The 22,096-nt window shown below is 35.6% G+C and overlaps 1 protein-coding gene across 1 annotated transcript; it reads right to left on the bottom strand.

Moving 5' to 3' along the window:
• Positions 1-14,837: 14,837 nt before the first annotated feature.
• LACS9 (long chain acyl-CoA synthetase 9) lies at positions 14,838-21,741 on the bottom strand. The gene is made up of 12 exons (XM_021950928.2): positions 21,479-21,741; positions 20,424-20,915; positions 20,050-20,130; positions 19,046-19,309; positions 17,824-17,955; positions 17,509-17,682; positions 17,132-17,361; positions 16,893-17,010; positions 16,502-16,633; positions 16,246-16,380; positions 15,970-16,176; positions 14,838-15,311 (listed from the first exon to the last, which is right to left on the bottom strand). The coding sequence occupies exons 2-12, from the start codon at positions 20,868-20,870 to the stop codon at positions 15,144-15,146; spliced, it is 2,088 nt and encodes a 695-aa protein (XP_021806620.2). The 5' UTR covers positions 20,871-20,915; positions 21,479-21,741; the 3' UTR covers positions 14,838-15,143.
• Positions 21,742-22,096: the final 355 nt, after the last annotated feature.

The following is a 22,096-nucleotide window of genomic DNA, read 5'->3' on the forward strand; positions in this document are numbered from 1 at the left end:
TGGTTAGGCCTCGTTATCATGCATGTGTAATATTAATATTATTATTCTAATAAAATAATGGTAGCTTATTATTAAATATATCCAAATTCTATACGTATAACTTTTAGATTATTGATACTGATGACATGCCAAGAGTAAACGATTAAAAAGTCCTTTCTCCCATTCGTGATGTTAGAAAAAGATACTTCAATTTCAAAACTATAATTGCACACGAGTACAAAACTGAACCAAATATGAAGTAATGTATCGGAAACTTGACTAAATAGAATACAACATATGTTGAAGGCTTTTCATCATAAATGGTCTCTGAGGTTCGTGAAATTATCTGCTTTAGTCCTTCATGTTTTTTTGTGACATTATTGGTCCTTTATGTTACTCCTCCTCACGCATCAATTTGGTCCTGCCGTTAGGATCCGTCAAAATTTCTGTTAAATTGATAACGTGGCACGTATGAGGTGCCCACATATCCAATGAGATAATGACTCGTCTATCTAAGTAAAAAATTTGTTTTTGAAAAATAGTTTCATATTTAAAATTGTTAAAGGGTGAAGACTCATTGGGTAACCGGAAGTTTGGGTTGTTGAATCCTTCAAGCATGGTTTTGCTCACAAAAGATTGGAACGCAATGTGTTGGGTTGAGCATTGAAAACCAAAGAATGTCGAAAATGTAATAGAGAGAGAGAGAGAGAGAGAGAGAGAGAGAGAGAGAGAGAGAGAGAGAGAGAGTGGGTTGGGGAGGTGGGGCTGGGGGTTGAGTTGAGCATAAGGCTCGGGAATGGGGTGAGAGAAGAGTTGGTTGCGGCTAGGGATGGGGTGGGGGTGGGGGTGGGGTGTGGGTTGCTGCTGGGGGAGACGGAAGGGGAAGGGAGGGGAACGAAGGAGAAAGGGAGGGATGGTTGTAGGTTTTGTTTATTTATTTATTTTATATTTATAACTTTAAAATTTGATGTTTTATTCTTAATTTTTTAAATGGATTTTATGTTTAAAATTATTATATTTTATTTAAAGACACGTGGCTCTATATGATTGGATTTGTGGGTCCCACATATATGCCACGTCAGCAACTTAACATAAAATTTGACGGACCCTAACGGCAGGGACCAAATTGATGTGTGGTGTGTAACAAAAAGGATCAATAATGTGACAAAAAACATAAAGGACCAAAGTTGATAATTTTGTGAACCTTAGGGACCATTTGTGATAAAAACTCTATATTGAATAATTCCATTACTACTATTGGCCTCTTTTGCATAAATTGTATTAATCTGCTATAAAAGGTTTACAAAAATGCTATAAAACAATAGGAGATTATGGCTCTCATGTCACGCCCCGGACCGGGGGGTAGGCGGAAACCCCGCGCCCGGTGCGTGAGTAAAATAAAAATAAAAATAAATACAAAGAAGGGTTTAAAATAAACTTTTGTTATAAAAATAGTTTCAAAAATCTTACAACTTTACAAATAATAAATAAAGCTCTATCACTCTCATCTAATTCATCTGAAAAATTAAACATAGTGAGGGATGAGCAACCACCGCTCAGTGAGTAGATTATGTAATATGCCAGTCAAGCAATGCCGTTTTACACACTCTAGAAAATATAATGAAAAGATACACCAATCCAGATCATATCACATCATCCCTTCATATCTCGGTTATCCTTCATAGCATGTAACCAACCACGTGATCCCTATATTGGCTTCACTGCCCTATGTCCCCGTGTGGTACATCTATCCCTCGGATATTCCAACATTGAAGTTCTCATGTTCCATGAATAATACATACTTCATATTCCAATCAATATATATATAGTGTGAAAGATTGCACCAAATTAGACATGCTTGACTTGAAATAGAGAGATATTTGTAAATAGAACAAATCCACGATAATTCATGGTTTTCATATTTTATCACAAAATAAGAACTTTTAGAACACATTACATAAACCACTCACCTCGCTAATGAGAACCCTTTAAATAAATTGGCAAGACAACCTATCTACCTATCTTCATATATTACCACTCAAACCACTCTCTCTCTCTCTCTCTCTCTCTCTCTCTCTCTCTCTCTCTCTCTCTCTCTCTCTCTCTCTCTCTCTCTCTCTCTCTCTCTCTCTCTCTCTCTCTCTCTCTCTCTCTCTCTCTCTCTCTCTCTCTCTCTCTCTCTCTCTCTCTCTCTCTCTCTCTCTCTCTCTCTCTCTCACGTTGCAAGTTTGTTATCTTTGGAAGTAGTAGTAAATAACTTGTAAGCTTCCTATTTATACTAGAATAAAGTAGGCAATAAAACACTTCCTATTGGATGGGTTGATGGCGGTTGATTTATACTTCCTAACCAAGTAATATGTAAAACAGATAAGGAAGAATGTCTTTATCTCTTCCAATTCCTCTAATCCTATTCTTATCTTCTTGGTGAGTTGGCTAGCCTTACTACTTAATAGGTTTCTACTTTGACACGTAATAACAAGAGCTATTTTAAAACATATACATGTATATAATAGAACAAGGTATATATAGTAGAATAATATATGTAATAAAATAAGATATAAATATTTATTAAAAAAATACATAAAACAATATAGATTTAACTATCTATGTTATGAACTAACTATGTAACAAAATATTTAATTTCCCAAAATATAATATATATATATATATATATATATAATTAAGATATAAATATATTTAAAAATACAGGGTTTCACATCTCAGATGTTTTCATCTTCTTCTTCATCCAAGCAGATCGATAACATATGGTCACTACTGACCTTTTTTCTTGCAGTTCTCAACATCCATCTTTCAAGCTATCAGCAAAGTTGTTTCGTTGCTCCTCACTGTTAGAAGAGCCTCCCTTCCCTCCTCCTCCTCCTCCTCCTCCATTGATTGAAAGAAAGAAAACAAAAGCAACTTATGAAACAAGCCCCTCATTTCCTTGTTAAACATCAACCGACCCATTATTGATGAGGGCTGAGAATCTAAGAGCACACTATTAATTAACTTGAGTGAGGAATATTGCATAGGCCGTCATTTTCAATCCTTATAAGAGAAAACTTGCTTCGCCATAAGAGGACGTTGCTTGGCAAGCAAGGTAAGGGTACTTCAAAAGATTCCTTCTCATCATCTATACAAGAAAAGGCAAATTGGCAGCCTTTATCCTCGAGAATATTATTCCAAGCAGATATAAATGTTAGAATATTATGATCAATATAGAATATGTATCATGATCAGAGGGTTACGACCGTTAAATAAATGGGGTCTTTAGATCGAAGCCCAAAGATGTGCCTTTTATTAGGTTTAACCCACGTCTTTTCAGTTTTTTTATCTAGATCCACTAATTATTATATCTCATTTTCATTACCTATTTTGCCCTTTAAAATAAATATGGCAATAAACTAATAATCCTGATTTAATGGATCTTTTACTTCTAATTCAAAATTTGAATTATGAATTAGGTTTGAACAATCATAAATATAGTGCTGCTATTGCACAATTTGTCATATTTCTCCACCCACCATGTAAATTTGAAAAACACAAAACCTATCTTTCCACCCAACCATTATTCCTAAATTACCCTTTAATTATTAATTCAAGCAATAATTGTCCCTTAATTGTCCCTTTAATTCTCTCTTCTCTCTTACCACAGTGACAATTATATATATATATAGTTGACATTAGAACTAATATTAAACATAATAATTATTAAAAAGGTGAAATCTAATAATTATTTACCTAAAATAAATATTCAAAGAAATAATAATTAAGGAAGTGACAATATAAAGTTATTGATGGTAAAAAAAAAAGGCATTAAAAGTTTCAAAAACGGGAACCACAAATCTTGGTTGACTCGTCTCAATAGTAAATTTGAAATCACAAGGATTATTCCTAATAAACATACCTTTGGGTTTGTATCTAATTTTCCTAATAAACCCTAGGTATCTAATACTTTTGGGTTTGTATCTAATTATCTCTAGTTAGTTGTTGACTGCGTGTGGATCCTAGTTTTCTTGAGTTAGTCATTTTTTTTCTTAATGCATCTACTCAACACACTTAGTGAAATTTGAAAAATCCAAGGAATGAAGAATTTCTTCTTGGATCAGTCTTTGCATTCTTTTCTTAGACACATGCCCTAATCTTTGTAGACTTCTCATTATCTAGTAATCGTTTTTGGCCTAGGGATTCAATGGTAAAAGCCACATTGTTACTTGCAAGGTTTAAGCAAAACAAACCATCAATCAAAGAGTCATTGTCCACTGAACTTTTATTGAATATAAAATCAAATCCTACTTCAGAGAAAACAAAACTGAAAAGTTCCCTAGTTCATCTAGAACTGAAATCAAACTCCTTCTCATAGAAGGTACATAAGCAACATCTTTCAAAATTAAAGTAAAGCCTGAAACTAATTGAAGCCTAACTGAGCCTATTGCTTGAACTGGTACTCTCTTTCCATTCTCCACCAACACATGGTCTTGGTCTCTACATGTTCTTCTGGCTTACGAAGTCCTGCATTTAATTGACTTTATCATTTGGATACTATGTCTATGCAGTCCTATGCGTTGGTGACATTTGACACAGAGTTTGATATAGATATCTTTATCAAGTGAGCTTTCCAAACTATTCAGTCCTATTGTAATAGAGATTTACTTCCTATTGCAATTTAGATATATTTCCTATTTTATTTAGGGTTAACATATCTTTGTACTTGTATAAATACCTCCATATTGGAGAAGAATAATAATATGAGCGTATCTTAGCATAACTGAATATTTACCTTACTTTGTTCTACAAAGAATCTCTAGTATTGGTCGTCATTTTCAATCCTTATAAAAGAAAATTTGCTTCGCCATAATTTCAGGTCGTTCTCAAGGAAGGCAGAGAGAGTACGTAGCTTGGCAAGAAAGGTAAGGGCATTTCAAAAGATTCTTTCTCATCATCCATACAAGGAAATGTGTTTTCATCAAGCTAGCGGACAAGGCAAATTAGCAACCTTTATACCCGATATAGTATTCCAAGCAGACATACATGTAAATATATGTGAAGAATATTATGATCATGATCAATATAGAATCTGTATCATGATCAGAGGGGTATCGATCGACCATCCAAAGAAAAGGATATCCTCTGCCTATGTGCACGCCAACAACTATAAAAGGAGACCATGAGGCAATGAGTTGATCATCAAAGCAAACACAAAGATATCCCAACGAAAAATCACTCAGTGAGAGACAATGGCTGGAACCAATGATATTAAAGTTAGCGGGTTCGATTTGAGCAACAACAGCGGCAACACGTCGGCATTAACCCACTTCGCCAACAGAGGTGACGAGGGCGACAAGGCTGACAATAAAATTGTGGTTGAGAATGCTAAAGCGCAAGGGAACACGGGAAACTTGAAAGTACTTACCGACTTCGCCCAACGCGGTAAGGTGGGCGAGTCAGGCAGCCAAGAAATCAAGGAGAACAAGCCACTTCAGGCGGCAGCATGAAATTGAAGAAGGCCATACCATAATAAAATATCTACACTAAAATAAGAGCTGATGCAGTATCTGAGGCTCCTTCCTTGGTTAGGCCTCATTATCATGTGTAATATTAATATTATTATTCTAATAAAATAATGGTAGCTTATCATTAAATATCTCAAAATTCTATACGTATAACTTTCAGATTATTGATACTGATGACATACCAACAAGAGAAAACGATTAAAAAGTCCTTTCTCCAATTCGTGATGTTACAAAATGAGACTTCAAATTTTAAAACTATAGTTGCACACGAGTATAAAACTGAACCAATAAGCAATGTATGGGCCAGAGTGACCAAAGCTCTCAAACGATGCGTTTAAGAAGAAGGGTACTAAATTAAAGGATGTACGCCAGTGAACTATGGCAATCCATCGTTGCATGCACGCATATGCAATTGAAGAAGACCTAACTTATATCAAGAAGAAAAGCATATGGGTCTTTACATATGAAGTTTTTAAAATTAACATTATCAGAAGACAATAGGAGTATCGGCATATCCGATACAAGTATCAGAGTATCGGTAAGAGTATCGGAGTCTTGGAGTATCAGATACGAGCATCGGTGCAACCAGAGGCGGCCCATGGGGTGTGCGAGCTGTGCGACCGCACAGGGCCCCCAAAATTTAAGGGCCCCAAATTTTTCCGAGTCAACGCATTCAATTAATTAAAACATGAAAATAAAAATGAAATATTAAATATCACCCCACAACGCCACATGCAAGCCCCCAAAATCAAAACCAAAATCAAAACCAAAACCAAAAATAAATAATGGGATTTTTAGATGTGATTTCACATATTTTTAAATAACAGGGGAAATAAACCAATTAATCTCTTTGGTCTTGTCCATACATTTTTTGTTGCGAATTTTGGTTTTCGAAGAATTTGGCGTTTCAAGCAACTTGGAAAACATTTCGATGATCAATTGAACCTATAAAGTCGATATTCAATCTCCACGGACTTTGCTCGAAATGTCTCATTTCAATTAGTGCAGAAGAAAAATAAAGGCAGAGTTGAACATAGATTTTTCAGTTTGGAAAGTGACATTGAGATTTAAAAAGACTAGACATTAAGGTGGCAAGAGAGGTCTAAAAGGATAGACAAAAAAGGAAAAAAAGTGAATTAAAAATTGAAAATGCCTTGGAAATGGGAGAAAAATTTAGTTGCAATGGTTTTGCTATCCCCGGTCAATAATTTTATACCATGTGGCCTAGAGGAGGCTTGTTAATCCAACTCATCTGGTCCACCGTCCATGATATGAACCCGACTTGAGAGATATTTTTTTTTGGTTGAAGTAGAACAACCCAGCTTGAGAGTTGAGGCAGCCAAACAAGAAGGGATGAAGCCCCACTCCACTCCTGCTCCCCATGTGCCCGGTACTTTGCTTGTTTACTTCACCTTTTAAACCTTTTAGTCTTTTCCATAGGCTAAGAGGAAAACGACGACATTACAAATTATTAGCTTCAAGCCTTTAAAGGATTTTCATAACAAATCTTCCAATCTCACACAAAAAAAAAGGCATCCATGTATGTAATTTCTAGATTAAAATCTCACTTTTTACGCATGCCATTATCTTAGGATTAGGTATTACTACGCACGGACAATCTTACGATTATCTGCAATTCATCCTTCAATGGCCAAAGACGTTATATCAAATCAACAATAAGACATACATTTCTTCAAAGAACTAAATTATGCAGATTTCAACTTGCTCTCACTTATATATTTGTCTCTCTCCTCCTATTGATTTGCCTCTCCATACGAGGGAGGGTGTTTAGCTTAAGGTTTTAGGGTGTGGTTGTCTAAGAACAATAAGGTAAACATGTTTTGTCAAAGTACATGAGAGACCTTTATCTTCAAACACACAAAAAAATGTACAAAATTAAATTAGCAAGGATCGACATATGAATGTGAGGTTTTTACACATTGCCACTAATTTTCTCCATGCTTTTGTTGAAATCATTAACAAAATAAGAAACTTTAGTAATTGAAGCGAAAGAGACTAATTACCAGAACAGAAAATATGAAAAAAGAAGCACCCAATCCAAACTTTAAGTCACAAGTTTAACAGTTTACTTTAAACCAAAAGCAAGTTACGAAACAATCCCCTTATTGATGAGGATTGAGAATCTAAGAGCACATGGACGATGGATCTCTCTCTCTCTCTCTTTTTGAAAAGAAATGAAAACAAAAATCAACTTCATTATCCTTAGTGAATTTGTTCTGGATTAGTTGTGTTGAATTAGTACAGCTTACGTACGCAATCGAACATCGAACCTAGCTTAGCTAAAAGGAAAAAAGAAAGGCCACTACCGACAGTACTGTAGTATATTACTCCAAGAAGACAAATGTAAACTATATACGTGAAGAATCTCTAGTCTTGGTCGTCATTTTCAATCCTTATAAAAGAAAACTTGCTTCGCCATAATTTCAGGTCGTTCTCAAGGAAGGCAGAGAGAGTACGTAGCTTGGCAAGAAAGGTAAGGGCATTTCAAAAGATTCTTTCTCATCATCTATACAAGGAAATGTGTTTTCATCAAGCTAGCGGACAAGGCAAATTAGCAACCTTTATACCCGATATAGTATTCCAAGCAGACATACATGTAAATATATGTGAAGAATATTATGATCATGATCAATATAGAATCTGTATCATGATCAGAGGGGTATCGATCGACCATCCAAAGAAAAGGATATCCTCTGCCTATGTGCACGCCAACAACTATAAAAGGAGACCATGAGGCAATGAGTTGATCATCAAAGCAAACACAAAGATATCCCAACGAAAAATCAATCAGTGAGAGACAATGGCTGGAACCAATGATATTCAAGTTAACGGGTTCGATTTGAGCAACAACAGCGGCAACACGTCGGCATTAACCCACTTCGCCAACAGAGGTGACGAGGGCGACATGGGCGACAATAAAATTGTGGTTGAGAATGCTAAAGCGCAAGAGAACAAGGGAAACTTGAAAGTACTTACCGACTTCGCCCAACGCGGTAAGGTGGGCGAGTCAGGCAGCCAAGAACTACTCAAACCTCAGGCATGAAATTGAAGATGGCCATACCATAATAACTTGTCTGTTTGATAGATATATGTGCTAAATTATCTACACAAAAATAAGAGCTGATGTTTTATCTGAGGCTCCTTCCTTGGTTAGGCCTCGTTATCATGCATGTGTAATATTAATATTATTATTCTAATAAAATAATGGTAGCTTATTATTAAATATATCCAAATTCTATACGTATAACTTTTAGATTATTGATACTGATGACATACCAAGAGTAAACGATTAAAAAGTCCTTTCTCCCCTTCGTGATGTTAGAAAAAGATACTTCAATTTCAAAACTATAATTGCACACGAGTACAAAACTGAACCAAATATGAAGTAATGTATCGGAAACTTGACTAAATAGAATACAACATATGTTGAAGGCTTTTCATCATAAATGGTCTCTGAGGTTCGTGAAATTATCTGCTTTAGTCCTTCATGTTTTTTTGTAACATTATTGGTCCTTTATGTTACTCCTCCTCACACATCAATTTGGTCCTGCCGTTAGGATCCGTCAAAATTTCTGTTAAATTGATAACGTGGCACGTATGCGGTGCCCACATATCCAATGAGATAATGACTCGTCTATCTAAGTAAAAAAAAAATTTTGAAAAATAGTTTCATATTTAAAATTGTTAAAGGGTGAAGACTCGTTGGGTAACCGGAAGTTTGGGTTGTTGAATCCTTCAAGCATGGTTTGCTCACAAAAGATTGGAACGCAATGTGTTGGGTTGAGCATTGAAAACCAAAGAATGTCGAAAATGTAATAGAGAGAGAGAGAGAGAGAGAGAGAGAGAGAGAGAGTGGGTTGGGGAGGTGGGGCTGGGGGTTGAGTTGAGCATAAGGCTCGGGAATGGGGGTGAGAGAAGAGTTGGTTGCGGCTAGGGATGGGGTGGGGGTGGGGGTGGGGGTGGGGTGTGGGTTGCTGCTGGGGGAGACGGAAGGGGAAGGGAGGGGAACGAAGGAGAAAGGGAGGGATGGTTGTAGGTTTTGTTTATTTATTTATTTTATATTTATAACTTTAAAATTTGATGTTTTATTCTTAATTTTTTAAATGGATTTTATGTTTAAAATTATTATATTTTATTTAAAGACATGTGGCTCTATATGATTGGATTTGTGGGTCCCACATATATGCCACATCAGCAACTTAACATAAAATTTGACGGACCCTAACGGCAGGGACCAAATTGATGTGTGGTGTGTAACAAAAAGGATCAATAATGTGACAAAAAACATAAAGGACCAAAGTTGATAATTTTGTGAACCTTAGGGACCATTTGTGATAAAAACTCTATATTGAATAATTCCATTACTACTATTGGCCTCTTTTGCTTAAATTGTATTAATCTGCTATAAAAGGTTTACAAAAATGCTATAAAACAATAGAAGATTATGGCTCTCAGATGTTTTCATCTTCTTCTTCATCCAAGCAGATCGATAACATATGGTCACTACTGACCTTTTTTCTTGCAGTTCTCAACATCCATCTTTCAAGCTATCAGCAAAGTTGTTTCGTTGCTCCTCACTGTTAGAAGAGCCTCCCTTCCCTCCTCCTCCTCCTCCTCCTCCATTGATTGAAAGAAAGAAAACAAAAGCAACTTATGAAACAAGCCCCTCATTTCCTTGTTAAACATCAACCGACCCATTATTGATGAGGGCTGAGAATCTAAGAGCACACTATTAATTAACTTGAGTGAGGAATATTGCATAGGCCGTCATTTTCAATCCTTATAAGAGAAAACTTGCTTCGCCATAAGAGGACGTTGCTTGGCAAGCAAGGTAAGGGTACTTCAAAAGATTCCTTCTCATCATCTATACAAGAAAAGGCAAATTAGCAACCTTTATACCACTACTAAAAAACTGGTCAAAAACCACAAACTTAAGAGCACACATATAGGTATGGTGCCCTTTTCTCTAAAATTGAGCACAAATAAGTTTTATTCCTGCTCTTTTTGTATAAAACACAAATAATTGTGTTAAATCAATTTACACAAAGCACAAATTTTTATTGGACACAAAGAATTGTGCCAAATGTCAATTTAATGTAAATGATAAATACCATCTGACAAATTATTCAGAAAAAGTAAGATCATTTACTTGTGTAGACACAAATAATTGTGTCTTTATCTGACAGATGTGACAACGCTAAAACACAAAAACTACATTTGTGCCCTGTTATTTCTAATTTTTTTTTCTTTACACAGCCCAGTTATTTCTTTATATTCTATTAGTGTACTTTTTATCTTCAAAGTTAAAAAAGAACAAAAGAAAAAATAAATATGTTTTATTTTTAATTGATAGCAAAGTTTAAAAACACACGCCTCCCCTAAACTTTTCCAACCCTAGAAAATATCTAACCCATCCTTTCTTCTTTATTCAAGCCTTCTTTCTCCCCCCAACAGAACTTGTTAAGAACTTCTCATCGGTTCTCTATCCCCTCCCCTAAAGAACCTCCCAGTCGTTCTTCTGTCGCATCTACCCCTCTCTCTGTCTCGCTGCTGCCTCCAAATCAGATCCACTCTATTGCCCAAATCTGCCGACTCCATCTCCTTTCATCTTTTTTTCTGATAGCTCTTTCCCTCTATCTCCATATCCTTGAAGTGGAAAATGCAAATCAGACCCTTGATGTCAAGCTTTGGTGGGTATGGGTTCTCGGCGACTGGGAGATGGGGTTGCCGCGACGGTAGTCACGATTCTAATGCTCCAAGTATTACAAAACCGAGGCATTAGAGGCCAAGCAATCCTGAGATGTTCTACAGGCAGCAACACGTGTTTTTCAATTTTGAATTTCATTTAGGAATGGGTGGGTGATACTCTTACGGAATTTCAATTAATGTTATTGTTATTTGATTTGGTTGTTTTTGGTTTCTTAAGTTTGATGTATTTAGTGATTTTCCTTGTTTCAAAATTTGGTTGTTTGGTTCTTGTGAAAATATTCTATCATTGCATTTGTATGCTATTCGGAGCATCTAGATCTACTAATTTGCTGAAATTTCAAATTCAATGTGATTGTTTATTCGTAAATTTTTTCATGTTTGCAATTTTGGGTGTAAATTGCTTCAGTGAAGAAAAAAAAAAGGGGGCGGAATCCCAGCCTAAGAGAGTGAGCAACTGGGTTGTAATATTTTTTTAAAAATAAAATATATAGCATTGAGCACGATTCTAAAGTTGTGTCTGTCTTTGTACATATGTCTAATCAGTTCATAAAATGACTGAGGCAGCTTGTCAGAATACAACCACAAATAATTTTTTTTCGTGCTTTATATTGTCTGACACGAATTTGTGATTCACGTCCTATAGTCATAGAAACCCCTGTAGAAAACACCGTCAACTTAAAGGTCGCTGCATTGTGGCTTTTGGACATAGAGCACAATTATTTGTGCCTCTTGCAGTTAAGAGCACAAATAAAAATGGTGCCCAAAGCCACATATTCTAGTAGTGTACTCGAGAATATTATTCCAAGCAGATATAAATGTTAGAATATTATGATCAATATAGAATATGTATCATGATCAGAGGGTTACGACCGTTAAATAAATGGGGTCTTTAGATCGAAGCCCAAAGATGTGCCTTTTATTAGGTTTAACCCACGTCTTTTCAGTTTTTTATCTAGATCCACTAATTATTATATCTCATTTTCATTACCTAATTTTCCCTTTAAAATAAATATGGCAATAAACTAATAATCCTGATTTAATGGATCTTTTACTTCTAATTCAAAATTTGAATTATGAATTAGGTTTGAACAATCATAAATATAGTGCTGCTATTGCACCATTTGTCATATTTCTCCACCCACCATGTAAATTTGAAAAACACAAAACCTATCTTTCCACCCAACCATTATTCCTAAATTACCCTTTAATTATTAATTCAAGCAATAATTGTCCCTTAATTGTCCCTTTAATTCTCTCTTCTCTCTTACCAAAGTGACAATTATATATATATAGTTGACATTAGAACTAATATTAAATATAATAATTATTAAAAAGGTGAAATCTAATAATTATTTACCTAAAATAAATATTCAAAGAAATAATAATTAAGGAAGTGACAATATAAAGTTATTGATGGTAAAAAAAAGGCATTAAAAGATTCAAAAACGGGAACCATAAATCTTGGTTGACTCGTCTCAATAGTAAATTTGAAATCACAAGGATTATTCCTAATAAACATACCTTTGGGTTTGTATCTAATTTTCCTAATAAACCCTAGGTATCTAATACTTTTGGGTTTGTATCTAATTATCTCTAGTTAGTTGTTGACTGCGTGTGGATCCTAGTTTTCTTGAGTTAGTCATTTTTTTTCTTAATGCATCTACTCAACACACTTAGTGAAATCTGAAAAATTCAAGGAATGAAGAATTTCTTCTTGGATCAGACTTTGCATTCTTTTCTTAGACACATGCCCTAATCGTTGTAGACTTCTCATTATCTAGTAATCGTTTTTGGCCTAGGGATTCAATGGTAAAAGCCACATTGTTACTTGCAAGGTTTAAGCAAAACAAACCATCAATCAAAGAGTCATTGTCCACTGAACTTTTATTGAATATAAAATCAAATCCTACTTCAGAGAAAACAAAACTGAAAAGTTCCCTAGTTCATCTAGAACTGAAATCAAACTCCTTCTCATAGAAGGTACATAAGCAACATCTTTCAAAATTAAAGTAAAGCCTGAAACTAATTGAAGCCTAACTGAGCCTATTGCTTGAACTGGTACTCTCTTTCCATTCTCCATCAACACATGGTCTTGGTCTCTACATGTTCTTCTGGCTTACGAAGTCCTGCATTTAATTGACTTTATCATTTGGATACTATGTCTATGCAGTCCTATGCGTTGATGACATTTGACACAGAGTTTGATATAGATATCTTTATCAAGTGAGCTTTCCAAACTGTGCACATAAGGAATCGATTCTAAGGCAATAAGAAAGTGGTTTGAATAGATGTTGCAGTCAAGTGGGAGATATGTGCATGCCAACAACTATAAAAGGAGACCATGAGAATAAGAAAGTGGTTTGAATAGATGTTGCAGTCAAGTGGGAGAGTATACATCCTCTCTGCATATGTGCATGCCAACAACTATAAAAGGAGACCATGAGGCAATGAGTTCATCATCAAAGCAAACACACAAATCCCAACCAAAAATCAATCAGTGAGAAAATGGGTCAAGATCAAACCAAGCCAGTTGGAAACAATGATATTAAATTTAAGGGAGTTTCACTAAAATACCCAAAATGGGGGCTGAAATTATAAAAATACCCAACACCCAAAACACTTTATAAACATACCAAAAACTCATCATTACACACACTCAAAACCCATTTATAAACATACCCAAAACCCATCATTACACACATACCCAAAACCCATTTTGGGTATGTTTCTATGTTTAAATAGTGCTTGAGTATTTTTATAAATACATGTTTAAGATTGGGTATTTTTATAAATATCTATAAATTTAAAGGGGTGGATCTGACGGACAACCACGGCACCTTGACGGCATTTAACCGCTTCGCCAACAGAACTGACGGGACCGACAAGGCAACAATAAAATCGAATTTGATGATTTTAAAGCGAAGGGGGACAAGAAAGACTTGAACATACTTAACGACTTCGCCCACCGCGGTCAGGTGGGCGGGTCAGGCAATGAAGAAAACAAGGAGAAGAAGCAACTTCAGCAGGCAAGCAATTGAAGAAGGCCATACCGTAATAAGTTCTCTGCTTGATAGATATGTACTAAAATATCTACACTAAAATAAGAGCTGATGTAATATTAATATTATTAATCTAATCTAAAATAATGGTTGCTTATTATTAAATATCAAAATTCTTTACGTATAACTTTTAGATTATTTATACTGATATACCAACAAGAGAAAATGATTAAGTACATCAAAATCCTTTCTCCAATTCGTGAAGTTAGAAAATATTTCACAACTACAGTTGCACACGAGTATAAAACTGAACCAAATATGAAGCAATGCTTGGGCCAGTGTGACCAAGGCTCTCAAACGATGCATTTGAGAAGAAGGGTACTAAATTAAAGGATGTACGCATATTTCCAGCCTTCGAAGTCGCATATCTCTATATGGTTCCACTGAGCGATTGGGTTTGAACGGTGGTGGTTCAATTTGGGTTTGAGCGGTCGGTGGTGGTTCAATGGGTTTGACTGGGTGGTGGTTCAATTGGGTTCGACATGTAGTTCGAGTGACCAATAATATGGCAACTTAAATCAGAAACATACAGAAAATATGGCAACTTTCTCAAAAATTGGTACAATGCTATAAACCAATAAATAACTCAAAAAACCAATACAAAAAAGCTATCCATTTGCCTCGAGTAGCTAATAAAATTTAACAACTATTATCATCATCTTCTTATTGCTTGGAGTAGCTAATATAAATAAACTTCCGACGTGCTTAATTTCTCTATATTCGACCTTTTCCTAACACTAACCCTTGGTTTGCATCATCTCTAGCAAGGCCACAAATTAAGGGGCAAAAAGGAAATCCAGCAGGGACCCTCAACTTATCAAGATTTTGCACAGCAAATAACAAGCCCAGGTTTTCTGAAGAATCACGAAGCATATAACTTGGAGAGGTCTTCAGAGAAAGCCTTCTTAATGACATCTCTCTTGAGCTTGAGAGCTGCAGTGACCAGGCCAGATTCTGGAGTCCATGGTTCAGAAAGCAATTTGATTTTGGCAGGGATCTCAAACTTCTCCAAACGTGCCTTCTTTGCTTCCTATAATAGGTGAAACGTAAATATTCGAAACAGAACAAAACAAAGTAAATTGAACCAAGCAAGTTTATAAAGGAATGAAAGCTTTTCATAAAGAGAGGAAGTTGAATAAGTAGCAAGTTCATTCAATAGTCGAGAAGGAAGCTTGGTGAATGACTGGATGATTCTTTGTTTTTAAACAAAAGAAAGAATATTTTGTATAGGACAATAACTGACATGGGCTGGCCATCAAGGATAACAGACATTACGTCCACTAGATGCATAATGTATCAGATAAATAAACATCAGGGTAATCAATCTGCCTGAAGAGACTAGAAGGCAGGAAGGCCAAGGCTGTATATTGAGCTTAGATCAGAGAATCCAATAGAAATTCAAAAAACTAAAAATACATATATATAATTTATCGTAGTTCAGCAAGCCAAGGCCAAATGTGATTAAATTTGAACAGAGATCTTGGCTACAGGTAAGAGTTTGTTCCTTGATAAATGACAAGATGAGCTCATGAGATGCATACACTCCTTGAGTTCAAAGATTTCTTTCTTTTCTTTTTTCTTTTTCTCTTTTTGTGGGGGAGTGGTTGCAATATTTGAGCTCAAAATTCAAATCCCTAGACTCAAGCTAAGTTCATAGTAATGGAAATTTACCCAGAAGATATACATACCTTTATAAGTGATGCTTGCACTTCTTTTATGGTTTCTTCTTTCACACACAAGTCTGAAAAATCACTAAAAGCAATTCCTTGCTTTGCAGCCCAATCTTCCACAGTGATTCGAGAAGCCACCACAATAGCCACACAGTAACTATGAAAAGGATCAGCATGCAACATGATATTGTCAACATAGGGGCACACTGAAAGAGCAGCCTCAACCTGTAAAGGAAACATTAGTTCCTGGGGAAAATCTGATGAAAAGTTGCATTCATCTTGCAACACACATACCTTTCCTAAGGAGACATACTCTCCATGCTGAAGTTTAACTATATCCTTCTTACGGTCAATTATCTCAAGACAACCATCAGCGTGAAATTGCCCAATGTCACCTGTATAGAACCACCTCATTCCTTTCTCATCAACCTTTTCACAAAAAAAACCAAAGATTAAAAAAAAAAACCCAAAGTTAGGATCTATTGAACATTTTTCTTTGGTGGGTAGTTGCAACCAAAAGAATATCGGTATGAAATATTTGAATAGACACCTTGTATGACTCTCTTGTTTTTTCTTCATTTTTGAAATAACCAAGTGTAACATTTGGACCACCGATGACTATCTCTCCACGAGGCATTGGGGAATCAGTTTTTAGATATCCTCCTTCAGGCCAATCAATTAACTGGACACAGAAGGTTAGAAAGTCAATATCACCTTCATTCCTTGGAAACAGCGTACAGAACTCTTCTTAAGACATTTTCCTTAAAAGATATGAATTTGAAACAGATAATTCAACACAGAAATGGATAAATGAACACCTCCAAGAAACTGCAAGTCATGATTAGGATTTCAAAACTTTCTTTCTTCCTTTTTGGAAGAATTAGTTTAAGAAAATTATCAGTTATACACATGTAACTAAAATATCCATTGTCATCTCTTACCTTTATAAATGAGCATGGAAGCGGAGCTCCAACACGAGCAACAGATGTATCATCAAACTCTGAGAATGTCCCGCCAGCGCAAGTTTCAGTTAGACCATACCCTTGACCAATTGGAGCACTGTCAATTGCACAAATGTGGTATGTTGAGAATAGAGCACAAGAAAAAAGCATTAAAAATTATAGGCAGGACAACATCATGGTTCACAATTTGTTATGCTGTAGGAGCTAAAAGTACTAACCCAATGCAAATGTTGATGAATCTTTGAGTATCACCCGAAAGAGGAGCACCACCAGAAAGGATAAAACGGATGCTACCTCCTAGAACTGCGCGGACCTTTCTAAACACAAGAAAGTTCCACAGAAACTTTTCCAGGCCCCAGGCCCCAAACCAACTACCATTCACAGCAGACAACCTACGAGCATATGCCAAGTGAAACAATCTCTTGGATAGACCACCCTTTGCATTGACCTGAACCATTATGAAGATACAACGTTGACAAAACTGGCGTAATTTCAAAACCAGGTTTTACACAAACACACGCACAAATGATCTATATGTGGACAGGCATAGGTATCTAAATATGTAAAAATCATGAGCCTGCCAAGATTCAAAAACCTTATTCAGCACTCCGTCTCGAACACGATCAAGAATTGCAGGGACTGCTGTCAATACAGTTGGCGCAAGCACAGTTGCATCCCCCTTTGTTCCTTTCTTTATTTTACTTGAAGTATCAATAAGAGTCAATGGAGATCCATACCCTATGGCACTTCCCACAGCAACCATGACATTCTTCAATACAGATAATAAAACTTGTTAAATCAAGTAGCACAGAGATATAAGAACATAACAAGATAAGAATCATAAATATAAAAAAATGATCATTGAATTACTGTAGCCATGCAATATAGCCAGCTTACATATTCCCCATACCTCCGCTGCTAATTCAAGGATATGAGCAAGGGGAAGGTATGCCAGATAAACATCCTTGCTTCCAAGGCCAGGAACAATAGTCATGACAGCCGAAGCTACAGCTAACACATTAGCATGTGTCATCATTACACCCTGTACAAAGTGGAAGCTGGAGGTGAATAATGTGTTTGTTGACTAACTTTTTAATACATTTGGAAAGATAAATGACTATACTTGCATTAGATGCCACCCCAAAACAAATAAAAAAGAAAGGGCACAGAATAAAGTAGAAAACAAAAATGGCCATATATCTGAAGGAAAGTAGACGATGTAGAGAAATGTGACGCAACAAGTGCTCATTCTGTTTACACATATGACATAAATCGAACATATATGATCATTCGTCATAAATCACAATCACCCACAATGTACCCATCCAAAGGAAGAACTTTAAGTGAACCCAACCCATATCATATTCCCCACCCATTGTACCCTAACTCCATACAACCATGCAAGGTATTTCATATAAGCAAACAGCAATCCCATGAGCTAAATATTTCCATACATATTGATACATATACAATATTTTTGTTCGGAAAATGTGGATGCAACAAAGAGACTTTCATTATTGTCTCCTATTTTTAATTTCAAGATGGTATATTAATAATGGGATATTCATCAAATGAAAATGAAAGAGTATAGTAGCAGTAAACTAGTGACATTTATAATACTGCAGCAGTTTCATACTCATAAAAACTAGGAGAATGCATTTTCTCCAACAAGATTCAAGACTAAGATTAGCTTATCTGATGGAACAAGAAGAATATGTCTCAGATCTACCAGCATCAAAGAAAAGGGATCACTTGTTTCTTGAAAAAATCTTTAAAATCATCTATGTGATTGATGGGCATTTGTTTGAGTTCATAGATTTATGTAACTAGGTCAGGTTAAAGACATAAATGTCTTTTTTCCTGAGTTCAATGTCAAACCGCCCATAAAAAATGTCACTATCAAGCATCTGTGTCTTTTGAAAACTTTAACAGTGTAACAAAAGCACTTTTCAAGTGTAATTTTAAGCCTAAAACTCATTAAAGATCAACAGTCGATAATGTGAAGGTGAAAGGAAAAAAATAACAATATTGATACAAATGTCACACAAAGCTTCAAAAACAATCAACAATTAAAAACCAATTAGAATGACTATCATGTAAAATAACAAGAAGATATAATAGAGGCTTTAAACCTTGGGTAACCCAGTACTTCCACTTGTATACATAATGACCGCAACATCTGCAGGAAGAGGTAGATCAGGTTCAACAGGGCTTTCTCGCCCAAGTCTCTCAACAACATCGAATGAAGTGATTCTCCATCTACTTTCAACAGATGAGGCACTAGATGGGATCTCATCATCCATACATATGATGCGCTTCACTGTGTCTAGTTGTCCACTTATATCTAGCAGTTTCTTCAGTTCTTTGTGCCCACATATCACAGTTGTAACTTCTGTCTGGAAATATAAAATGAAAACAATGCTGGTTATGCACTAAGAACAAACACTGTGAGGACAAATGATAAACATTAATCCTAATCTAGTACTAACATATCAACATCACAAGGAATTTTTTTTTTCCTTTTTTTCTTTTATTTGAAGAGAAAGAAACCTAACATCTCAAATGCATCTCCCTTCACCCTCCGTTTGGAAGGACGAAAATAACTCAGGATTTAGATAAAAGTCGGGAATTGAAGAGGAGAAATTGATATTTCCATTGTTTGGCAACTTAAGCATGGAACTTATTAAATGACACGCGAAAAAAATCATGGAAATTGGAGCGTCATTTCGCAATTTCTATTGAACATGAATTCATTTTTCTCTGTAATTTCTGTCATTTACAAAATTCGACATACATAAATCCAAACACAGAAATTATTAATTGCCAGAAACTTAAATGATGGAGATCTAAATTCCATCATTTAAGAATTCTATGTAATTTTCAATTCTTTCATCCAAACGGACTAGGTTGCAACATTTTGGATGAGTTACACAAAAGTCACAACATATAAAATTGGAAACAAATTTCTTGAGTTTACTACCTTGTTTAAAGTTTATTTTTAAGACAAATGAACATAGATGAACTCTAATCAACAAAAAAAAATGTACAGAAAGGAACCTATTCTGCAATAGTAACATACTGTGCGAAACAACAGGAATGTGAGCTAGTCTATTAGAGAGAGAGAGAGAGAGAGAACCTCATTTAATGAGTGACATAGAGCCTCCTCCCCAAGAGACGCATATATGGTAACAACAGTGACATTGCGCCTAAAACAACCCTGATATAAGAAAACATATTAAGCAATCAGCAATTTGCGTCTTTGTTATACTGGGACTAGACTACCCAAAACACATAGCATTCATGCAAACATGAAACTCAATTGATTTATCATTGCTCACAAACACTGCTGTTTAAAACTCTAGTTTAGTGACAGAATAGATGAATAAAAATCACATCATACATGCAACAACATGAAGATCGCTAGAAGTTTAAGGTAAGCTAGAAAAATTATCATGAAATGTCAAAAGAAGGATTAAATTTTTATGTACAAAGACCATGTAAGATACGCACCTGCAATGCAATAAACCACTCTTCTCTTGTGTCAGCAAAGATTGCTACTCGTTCTTCCTTTTTATGCCCAAGTTGAGCTAAACCGGAAGCAAAGTTGCACACAACTTCAAATGCTTTCCCGTAGGTTAGCCATTCATAGTCTCCCAAATGAAGCTTCTCAAAGGATCTTCCATCCTTTGATACTTCAACCTCCCTTGAAATCAATGCCCGGGTTCCAAGAAAGCGTCTATCTTGGAACCGCTTGGATGACTGCTCAAAAAGTTCAGCAAGAGTTGAAATACCTTCCCATAATGTTTCCACTGGGGAAGTAAACCGACGGTTTCGGATTGTAAACCCAGGTTCCCCACCAACATTAACAGGCAAACCCCGTTTCGTTGCTTTCTTAGATTGATGAAGTATAAGAGTTAGTACAAGAGGAACAAGGGCACCAACAAGGTAGAGACCCATCTTTCAAAGGCTGTATATTCCCAGAAGAAAGTACTAAATTCAATCCTGAAAATGGAACAATATCCAATCAATTGCAAATTTCAGAATCTGAAGTTATGTCTCTTACTCATACAAAATAATAATTAATTAAGTACTGTCTATAAATCTATATAGTGGTAGCTAGCACTTCTTCCTCCTTAAGAATAAGTGTGGAGGATAATTTTTTACTGTTTTAGACATTTGTCACCAATTTACAATAGAAACTAGAAATCAGAAAGAAATGGTAATACAAAAGAATTCTTTAATATCTGAAAACAGAGCAAACTTCTTGTCAAAATGCCCAAGGAGCTAGCTAGCATAAGGGTTTTGCAGCTACCCAATCAACCAGCTGATGCATGTTATTTTATTGTTGATTAATTCAATTAATTCAGACTTTAAAATTGAGCTCCCAGTTATTTTTCATTCTTCACTTTCATAAATCTCTCTTTTATCTATGTTCAAGCAATCATGAAAACAGAGCAAGTACAACAAAAATGGCTTTCAAATTATTATTTTTTTAAATGCACATTGTAATTCAAAATCAAACGAATTTCAGAAAATAGATTGATGCTGATTGTGTGTTTGGGTACCTTGTTGTTGAAGCCAAAGCACCGAAGCCGAAAACGAAAACGAATTCAACTTGAGCTCATCAGCATTGCGAGAATGCAAGCAATGAATCAGAAGCAAAAGGCTCGCAAAATGTCATGGGGAGTGATGAGATTGAAACGAAGCGTTTAATAGCACAGAGAGAGAGAGAGAGAAAGACGGTGAGCAAAAAGCCGAGCGGAGAGATCGAGAAGAAGGAACTTGGAGTCTCAGACTGACAGAAAGACTGAGAGTCTGAAGTGGTTTGAGTTTTGGAGTTTATTTATTTATTTATTTTAATAATAAAATTCAAGGCGTGGAATCGGGCTCATATGGGCCGTACGATGTGCGTATTGAACAACGGTGGATATGGTACTTGCGGCCCAAATGGATTTAGACTCTTTTTGTCTTCAGTTTTACTATCAAATAAAACAAAAAGTTGTTGGATTTGATTTGAGTGATTGATTTTTGTGGCTTATATTTACATAGTTGGTCTAACCACGTGGCACGACATGAAAGATGAGGATAAGGACCAGGATGATGATACTAGGCCACCAAATTAGTAGGTGGACCAATCTTGTCACCTATTAATTTAGAAAAGGATGCTAAGATTTTGTAGCGAT

Source organism: Prunus avium, chromosome 1 (genome assembly GCF_965620075.1).
Source record: "Prunus avium chromosome 1, drPruAviu1.hap1.1, whole genome shotgun sequence".
Classification (NCBI taxonomy): domain Eukaryota; kingdom Viridiplantae; phylum Streptophyta; class Magnoliopsida; order Rosales; family Rosaceae; genus Prunus; species Prunus avium.

Excerpts from the sequence above, each read along its gene's own strand:
- LACS9 (XM_021950928.2), bottom strand. The coding sequence starts at position 20,870 with ATGGGTCTCTACCTTGTTGGTGCCCTTGTTCCTCTTGTACTAACTCTT. Across the intron at positions 17,362-17,508 it reads GAGACGGAGTGCTGAATAAG|GTCAATGCAAAGGGTGGTCT; the intron begins GTTTTTGAATCT and ends ATAATGGTTCAG. Across the intron at positions 16,177-16,245 it reads AGTATGTCTCCTTAGGAAAG|GTTGAGGCTGCTCTTTCAGT; the intron begins GTATGTGTGTTG and ends TTTCCTTTACAG.